General features: G+C 35.3%; 1 protein-coding gene across 3 annotated transcripts in view; it reads right to left on the bottom strand.

Annotated features, from left to right (window-relative positions):
• Positions 1-204: 204 nt before the first annotated feature.
• The window catches only part of LOC126756769 (uridine phosphorylase 1-like), a 50,087-nt gene continuing 40,252 nt past the window's right edge, over positions 205-10,039 (bottom strand). For all 3 annotated transcript variants that reach the window (XM_050470110.1, XM_050470121.1, XM_050470099.1), the window contains 5 exons: positions 7,445-7,568; positions 2,583-2,930; positions 2,377-2,515; positions 2,111-2,304; positions 205-1,010 (listed from right to left, as the gene is read on the bottom strand). In XM_050470110.1, coding sequence (XP_050326067.1) covers positions 834-1,010; positions 2,111-2,304; positions 2,377-2,515; positions 2,583-2,930; positions 7,445-7,568 — 982 coding nt within the window. In that variant the 3' untranslated portion in view covers positions 205-833. The remainder of the gene's footprint in view (positions 1,011-2,110; positions 2,305-2,376; positions 2,516-2,582; positions 2,931-7,444; positions 7,569-10,039) is intronic.

The following is a 10,039-nucleotide window of genomic DNA, read 5'->3' as shown; positions in this document are numbered from 1 at the left end:
AAAGATGAAAAATTTTTAAATATATTTTTAATAGAACACCAGGTGTGCCCCTCAAATGCATCTGCAGTTGCCACGCCTACTAAAGGTGATACACATATTTTGTTCCCAAATGCACGTAGTACATAAACTGACCATTTACTATTTTCGTAACGGTATTTAGGTGTCTCAATCGCTTCATTTGAATTAATGCAAAATTTTCGTTGCTTGCTTTTCTTTAGAAATTTTATTTATTTGCTTAAAAACTCGAAAACTTAAAAAATAATTTCGTAATTAAATAACTTAAACACTTAAATAAGCATAAATACAAAGTAAAATTAAATTTTCCTTCCACAATAAAGCGTGTATTAAACAAACCGCTACACATATATATAAATACCGATATTTTAAACGTTTCAGCAAATTGATTTTTCTATAATAAATTGCTGTGCTTCATTGTATATTATATTCTTAAAAAAAATTGCATGTGCAACACTGGCTAACAATTAGTTTTTGGTCTTTTAACGCTTCATTTTCTTTTTTTTGTATTTGGAATGTTTCGTATGGAGTGTCTTTTAACATTTTGTTTTTGTTATTATTAAATTTACTTGTTAACATATTTATAAATACATCTATATGCAATTAATTGTATTTTGTTTCAATCTTAATATTGTGTATGTTTATATGTGGGTATGTGTGGTATATAGTATCTAATGCGTATGTTGCGCTCTACCACCCATTGTGACTGGCAAGTTAACTGGCAACAAATGATCTTCGTCAATATATGTAGTATGTATGTAGGTATGTAAGTATTTATATTCGTTTATATATATTTAGTTATAAAACACTTGTGGCGCTTATTCATGCGCCTGTGACTCTTGTTGCACCAGCTTGAAGCGTCGTGGCGACTTTATTGAGCCTCGGGAGAGTGACTTCAGTTGCCCTTTCTGCGCCAACGTTTTGCATATGTAACGGGAAATGAGCGTTTGCGGCCGATTCTGCCATTCGTGCATTACCTCTTTGGGTGCGTTTACCTGAAAATAAATGGATTCATTGGAATTTAGTTCATTATAGCTTGAACAGCGTATATACAGTTATATAGTATATAGTTTGACACGAAGTTTGTAACACTCAAAAGTAAACAACGTCGTGTGTATGTTACGTAAGTACCTATCGTGTTTCAACCTAACCACAGGGTGCTCAAAAGCACAGCGGATCAAAAACAACGCCCTGATCAGCGCCGCAAACAATGCAAGCAATATTTGGTATCAATTTGGAGGAAATTAATATAATTCCTCCTTGCTCGGATTTGGCACCCGGCCAGAATGTGACTCCAAATTGCACTGACACAAGCTCTGCTATTTTCCTTTTTTCTTTGCTTAAACCACAGCAATCATGATGCTTTTCCAACAACGGACCGAAATAAACAGATTTGAGTGATCTTCAAAGGTTTACTGCCCCCTGTGGCACCAGAATTTAGTCTCCGATTAGACCTCTAAAGCAGAGCTGAGTCCCATTCACTTCATGACTGTTGACCCAAAAGGAAACGCCGATAATGATCAACGTGACGAGCTGAGTCGATTTAACAATGCCCGTCTCTCTGTATATAGGCGAACTACTCTCTCCGTTTTTGAGATATTGCATATTGCTTACTCCAAAGTTCATTTTTTATCTAATGCCAAGTGTTCCCTATGTAGCAAACGGCAAAAAAAGATACAAAACTAATTTTGTAAAAAATCTTTTTATCTTTGAATATAGACGGGATGGCGATTTTGCACAATGTCAAAATCAATGACACTTCTAGTCAAACCTAAAATTGCATAATTATGACAAAAATTTTCAACAGTCTAGTGAAAACCTGAATATAAAATGACATTGTATATTGTGCTGTTGTCAGTTTTGCAGATTTTCATTGTGTTTGACATGAGAGTTTTGTCGCCATTGAATTTGACATAAGCGATTTTTTTCATTGAATTTGACTTAATAAAAACCGATGATTATCACAACTCCATAATTAGTTTGATATAGTATTTCGTTAGTTTATGACTTCTCCTTCATGAAGTGAAGAACACCGAACCAGAAATTAATGGCTCATGAAGTACTTTCATCCCTCTGTAATTTCGATGCAACTCACCTGATCACCATTTAGACGATTTAATAGCGCAACGCATACGACTGCCGCTTTAATGCCAGCATGATATGTAAGTGCAGCGAAAATGGTACTCTCCATTTCGATGTTGACCACACCTTTGCTGCTCAACATCTCCAAATATTCCATTTTATCGGTTTCGGTGAATTCGCAGAATGCGCCATCCAAACGACCTTGACCTGCAAAAGCAAGGAAAAAAATAATAATTCCGATTCATAATATAAGTAATACAATTAATTAATTCTTCATACCTTCATAGAAGTCATTTGTACAGAGAGTTTTGCCGATAATCGTGTCATAAGGATCATCCTCACTGGCAAGCGCTTTCAGCTCACGTGCCAGTTTCTTATCCAATTTGGCAGGTCGCAAAACAGTTTTGCCCAAAATTGTCTGGAAGCAAGTCAATTTTTGTAAGCAAAAGTTATTTTAAGTAATTTTCAAGGGGATTTTTACTTACAAATTCGTGCGCATTCCGCATGTGGCTATCGAGCGCTTCTTCGGTGATGATAACAGTACCCCCCTCAACTCCAACACCACCACAAGTGCCAATACGTATAAATATGGGGTCTTGACACTTGGCGTGATACATGAGTTTGATCAATTCGTGCAACAATATGCTGACAGAGGGTGTTCCCATGCCGTGACTAACACAAAGCACTGGACCTACTTTGTACATTGAGTAGCGATATGAATAGGCGCTGATGTCTTCCAATTTTGTACCGGCGGGTAATTTATAACCAATTTCGCCCATAATGAAATGTGCAAAGTTTTCCATACGCTTTGGTGTTCCGCCCATGCAAACAAACTGAAAGAAAATTAGAAGACAATTTTTACATTTTTTTTTTAGAGATTATTCAAATGTGTTCGTCAGTTTTTGAGATATCCGAATGAAATTTAATATATGTGACCTGGTCTACGGAAAGGGGGCTTAGGTGTCAAAAAAAGGAGAACAATTAATGAGATAACGAGAAACTGACGATTATTTTTAACAGCTTTTCCCAGAAAACTAGTTTTCGCACGTTAGCTCCCTTTTCGTAGACCAGGTCACATATAACTAGATGAATTTTGATATTATATTGATCATTTGTTGGAATCAACCAGATACGACAACTATATAGATAACATATCTCCAAAATAACGATTTTTCACATTTTTTAAACTTTGCCATAAAAGTCGCTGACTTGAAACCGGTTTTAGACCGATAGTCTCTTGAGCAAAGCTGTTTAGAATAATTCGTAGAATATTTCCCATATTCAATTTTATATAAAAAATCGACCCGCAACAACTCACGGTAACCCCTTTTCATCGCCTCGGCAAATTGCCGAAGGAGTACAAAAATCCGTGGGTTATTTATTCGAACTTTTGATGGTTTGTACCTATACCATATACTCTAAATACGATCAATATAACAGAGCTAAATGAAAACTTAGATCCTCATCTAGCTGTACTCGGCGAAAGCGTCAGAGAAATGTTGTTGATTAGAAGGCAATTGCCTGGTAATAGACTTTATATTGATTAAGTAGCTTTATCTCCCTTTCTTTCTATGGAACTTGAATGAAAAAGCTGTCAGTAGACCATCAAATTGATAACACAACATTAAGGTCTAATATTACGCAAATTACGCCTGCGGTTCATCTCCCAAGAATATTCAAAAGTATTTCCTAAAACACTCGAATGATATCCGACCTTATACACAGCTTTCAAAGGAAGCTGTCTATTACTATCACGATCTTGACATCAATTAATCTTTCCATTTCCTTCAGTCTGTCCTATTTGCTTACTGTGTATGATTATGGTTATCTGTAGTACTAGATTCGAGCATAGGAAAATTCATCTGGGCTGTCTCCGGATCGAAAGCCACCAACCAGGTCGGTCATGCTGTGACAGAAGGAAGACACGTCTTCAGTGTTTTAGACGTGCGTACGCTCCGAAGGCCTAGCATTGACTCGAAGCACTATTTTGTTGCGTCGACGTCGAGAAGCTGCAATCACAACAGAGAGCACTCATCAGGAACTCGGTATAAGGGAACAGTGGGACGGCATTTCAATATCCTTATGTACAGCTACAAAAGAAACCATTGGCTTACGGAAAAGGCAAAAGAACATCTGATACGATGTTATGTCTCAGTGAAGAGAAAACAAACTTACAGGATGAAATCATACCGAGAGTTGAAGATGGAAACGAGATGCATTTGCAGGCAAAAAATAAGAGAGGCCGAAATGCGTGAGTACGAAGAGCTTCTCAAGTTGGCCGAGAGGGGTAATTCTACAAGTCACTCATCATCTCCGTCCTGCTATAAGATGCAGCGGCATGGGCAATGACAACATCTGATGAGTAGGCCTTGCGAGTTTTCTAGAGAAAACGATGGAACGCTGAGCTGTACGGGATAACGTCATCATTGACATAGATCAGCGAATAAGGAAAGAGCGGCTATGCTGGCTAGGTCATGTTCTTCGAATGGATGAAAATACTCCAGCTCTGAAAGTATTCGACGCAGTACCCGCCGGAAGAAGCAGAGTAAGAGCTCCACTCCGTTGAAAATACCAGCTAGAGAAGGACCTGGCTGCACTTTTAATTTCAAATTGGCGCCAAATAGTGCGAAGGAAACACGACTGGCGCACTGTTGTAAACTCGGAAGAAGAAGAATGATTATCTGGTACTAAAATCCGAATCTATAACGCAAAAAATCTCTAGTTAAGTCCACTAATATAACGACCCGTCCCTCTCTTATGGTACAACCCTGTCGGAATAAGTTGTTTCATTAACAATCTATAATTTTATACAAAATATGGTTCTTACCTACAGCTCTTTTCTGGACCATACACTTAGATGATCGGTAACCGTTACAACAACAAATATCTACTGCTTTTCTACTGCCTAACACACTAGCCTAAGTACTTAAAGTTTGCTTTGACTGTAGCAATTGAAGATTTGGAAAGAAATAACGAAATTGCTTTTGAATAGCCTAACCTAATTCAACATACACAGTGTTCATATTAGCGGGAGTGCACTGTAGTATCATACATGTTTATTAAATGAATTATAAATTGAAGCATACGTTTAGGCGCCAAAATGGTTATTCGCTCTTTTGATTGCACAATTTCCAACCGATTACTCACATCAGCTATTTGCTTTGATTCGTTGAGTAATGAGTTGTTGGTACACACATATGTACAAACTTTAAATTTACACTTAGCAAACAATTTATACACAACTGCAGGATTTGAAACTTGTTCTTGCCCGAAATAGCCGAAGCCAATTTATGCATATTTGAGCCAAGTGTGAAAGTGGTCAAGTTGAAGGTGAGGCAGTACAGCGGAATTTTGTGGTTTTTAATACAAATATATACAAGTATTCAAATATTATGGCTTTTGGCGTTATTTATTAATGAAGCTTGTTGGTAGATTTTGCATTTCTAGAAAAATTCTATTTTTGAAAGCCTGACTTTGCTAATGTCTACTAATGCCATCTACTGTACATATTTAATAAAATATCTCTTATTATATATACATATGTATGTGAGTGCAATATATTTCTTTCTCGTGGCATGTTTGTTCATCTTTGACCTCTAATACCAAAATATACATATCTACTATAAATACACATATGTATCAGCGGCAATCATTTTAATTTGTGTATAAATTGTGACACAGTCATTGTATGTTAATTCCCAATTGTACGCCCAGATGTACATATGTATGCGCGTGTGTATGTAAGTGAATATTAGCGCCGAGATTAGCGGGATTTAATTTAAATGATAGCTTATCACATCAATTACGTTTTAGTTTAATAAAAGGCGAATTAATTATTTCAAACATTAGTTGATTCGATTTCAAGCAAAATTCACACAATTTACATGGCACCTCAAAGATCCGGTAGAATAACTCTGAGCGGCATTTTCAAGTTCATTTAATATTGTTATATATTCACATATTTGTTTACTATAATTATACTTGCATATTTATTAATTATATATTTATAGTGTAGCAAATTTATAGAACAACATTGTGATTAGTTTTAATGTTAATGAGGGGTGTTCAAAATCCATGACCTGCTTAACAAGCTTCTAGGAAAATGTGTTACTTGACTTTTAATTTACATATTTGCAAACAAGAAATGCTGTTATATAGTATTACTGTAAATATGCGACTCAAAATATATGCTAATTTTATTAAATATCTGATATGTTGACCGATATAATCTATAGAAACAAAAGGATATATATACGGAAACAAATAAAATTTTAATTTTTCCAATGAGATAATGCGAAGTCAAATAAGCTGTTGGGACTTCAAATCGCATTATGTAGAAAGTGGGTGTACGCTTTCAAATTCAACTAAAGAAATATCTTCTGCTAGACATAGTAGCCAAAGATTGTCAATGTGGCTTGAGACTTCGAAAGCATCGCAGTCTTCGGTAGTACTTCAATTATCGAAACTACAACGACTCGCCTGCATCTGCGTGTCGGCGCACAAGGTCGGTGCACATGTCTGTCGGCGACACTTGAAGTCATGCTGGATGTCATACCGCTTCACCAAGTAATCGGTCAGATAGCCAAACACACACTCCAAATGTCAGCAGAAGGGTTTGGTAGAGGTAACGTAGTCTCTTCCCAGCGCATGAAGGACTTAAGTGGTGAAATATGTACAACTGGCTGCTCTCCCAAGGTACAGCATTACAAAAAGTGTAAAAGTCATTAAGAAGTTCAAGGTTACCTTGGTTTAATCTGTTTAACTCTGTTTTGAATGTGTTCTTCAACCTCTCTTTCTGTTTAATCCATAAATTAATACAAGTAGAAAACTGTTTGGTCGTTAGATAATATTTATCGGATTCAAAAAGGGTTGCGATTCGAAAAGACAACTGGTATAAATAAAATAGTTTGACATAATTAAAGAAATTTAGAATAGTTCGCGGTTATGCCATTATCATGAGAAGGCCTAATAATCCCTTGCATTGAACTCAATTCCGTGAATTTGGTGCTAAATTTTTGTAGACAAGATCAAAGTTTATGCATAGCGAGCAGGTGCACTTCAAATTAATTAAAGTATGAAGAAATGTCAATTGATAGGGTTCCCTATAGAGTCCGCTATAAATTTAAGTTTTAAACGTTAGCAAGAGTATTATATATATATATGTGACCTGGTCTACGAAAAGGGGGCTTAGGTGTCAAAAAAAGGAGAACAATTAATGAGATAACGAGAAACTGACGATTATTTTTAACAGCTTTTCCCAGAAAACTAGTTTTCGCACGTTAGCCCCCTTTTCGTAGACCAGGTCACATATAATAATATTATTTTTTATGAAAATCTCCTTACTTACTTTAACATCACCGAACATTTCGTGCAAATCATGACTTTCACTGCCCAGAGCAAGATGGTAGAGAATATCTTGATCCATCAGTTCGATGTTCGAATTACGCAGCTTTACGGTGCCATCGGAATATCTAAGCGAATAAAAGAATAAAGAAAGTTATAAAAGTTTTGAAACTATTTTCTCTATATAGGTGTGTTAGTAGAAAACCAGGCCACATTGAAATGTTAATACCTGTCAGTACTTGGTATCAAGCTTATTTAAGAACACTCAAAGCAATAAAGTATACTATTTATAATAATGTTATATGGTATATCTATTAATTAGAAAAGGGTTTACATTAAAAATTAATAGTGCAGCAATTTAACTAAAAGCAAAAAAATTAAAAATGCTGATAAATCAGCTATTAAGTGGCTCTGCCAATACCAATATTATAAGAAAAGTAAAATCATTTACATTCCGTACTTAAAATTTAAATTGATTTCAAAGGGTGCAAGGACCTTTCTTCTAAGTTCGTGTCTTACAGCTTGTTAAATATGACTTATTTGAAATATTTTAAAACTACTATTTAAAGGGAATTAGAGCATTAAAAGTTAGGAAACATACCAAACAAAAGGTTTAAAACTTATTTAGGAGGCGCGCCTACTCTGACAGTACAAAAAAGGAGATTTTGTGAAACTAAAAAAAACGATTAAATAAATTCTTTTAATATTTTAAGGGTAAATTAATTTTTTTGTTTTATAAAAATATTTTATGAAATTTATTCATTTATACACGCGTTCAACAAAAGGTCCTCTACTGCTGCAGCGATTACAAACTCCTCCATGAAAGAAACCTATAAAACCTGTTTCTAGAAGATATTGTCTGTACAACAGTGACGAAAAAATTAACAAAATGACAGCGTTTAAAAAGATTGGCTTGTACTCAAAATTTTGGTAGTTTTTTGTCTGCCAAAACAATTTAATGATAAACTGTGTGAACTCAGCGGATGAACATTACAAACCTGTAACTGAAAAGGTATTTGAGATATTCATTTGAAATTTGAGTGTGGGATTTTTAAGGGTGCAGACTATCGAAATATGCAAAAATAGAAATAAATTCTTTTCAAAATTTCAAATTGTAATTATTCATCAATAGTTTTATGTCGCCTTCACACTAATCCCCACCAAATGTAATACACTTACACCAACGGTTCTTGCAGTCCTCGAAACACTTTTCATAAGCAATTTTTGGGATCTATCTGATGGACTGAAAACGGGTTCCTTAGAGCGGCAATTTCAGTTTGGGAAACAAGAAAAAATCACACGAAGCCAAATCTGGTGAATAAGGCGGTTGATCGATGGTATTCATTGCGTTTTTGGGTTTATATTCGGTCACAATCGAGACTCGATGCGATGGCGCATTATTATTGTGTAAACTCCATGAATTGTTCTTCCTTAATTCTGGCCGTTTTCGTCGGAAGTTCTCACGCAAACGCCACAATACGATCAAATAGACCTCCTTATTGACCGTCTGTCCCTCCGGAACAATTTCATGACGCACCAAACCACGAATATTGAAAAAAAAATGACCATTTCCTTGATTTTTGAGCGGCTTTGGCGTGGTTTTTTTGCTTTCGGCTCGTTTTTCTCTTCATTCCGATGATTGTTGACTTGTTTGCATGTCAAACTCATAAAACCTTGTCTTTTCGGTATTTATAGTGCTCTCCATGAATATGTGATCGGAATTCGGACGATCAAGCATGTCCAAAGAGACCTGTTTAAGGTCTTCATTTTGAAAAAAGCGGAATAGCTTCATCGGTACGAGCGTTTAATATCAAAAATATCCACCAAAATCATTCGAACGGACTTATGAGAGAAGACGAGTCTCTTGCCATCTTTCTAACACGTGCTTGACTTTTTTCAAGCACCACATCTTTCACTTTTTTAATATTTTCGTCAGTTGAAGAGGTCGAAGCTCGACCAGAACGAGGCATGTTTCAACGATCTCTCGACCGTCTTTGAAGGCTTTATACCACTCGTAGGCTTGCGTTTTTGATAAAAGTAGATCACCGTGCGCCTTTTCAATATTCGCGACTATTCCGCACACGAAGTTTGGTTAGAAATAAATCCTTGCTGAATATTTTTATCCATTGGGATATTCCTACTGAAGGAAATTTAATTCATATTTGGACAATTAGCAAAATTATTATTATTTTTTTAAATATCATTTACGGGTTTAATTTTTTTGCCATAGTGTATGATATTAATCATCTCAGATCTCATTTGTGTGTTACAGAAGACTTTACATTACTAAATACGTAGTTGTTACGCAATTCTCATTTAATATTTATTTACGTGTACATTTAAACTATAGAATTTTCATAATATTTACATATATGTTTATTTGTAGAGCTCAACTAACAAAATTTATTATAAAATTATTATTGAACAGTTGTTTAATCAAAACGAAAATATTTTTGCAAAAATGTTGTGTGAAATCAAACAGGAAACAGCTGATAAGACATACAGTATATATCGTCACCTAAAATGCAAAATAACGTATCATCAAAAAAATCGAAATTGAGTATCCTATTGATTACGATTCACTACTTCAAATTACATG

Source organism: Bactrocera neohumeralis, chromosome 2, assembly GCF_024586455.1.
Source record: "Bactrocera neohumeralis isolate Rockhampton chromosome 2, APGP_CSIRO_Bneo_wtdbg2-racon-allhic-juicebox.fasta_v2, whole genome shotgun sequence".
Classification (NCBI taxonomy): Eukaryota; Metazoa; Arthropoda; class Insecta; order Diptera; family Tephritidae; genus Bactrocera; species Bactrocera neohumeralis.
Note: the sequence above shows the minus strand (reverse complement) of the source record. Positions and strands in the feature narration are given on the sequence as shown.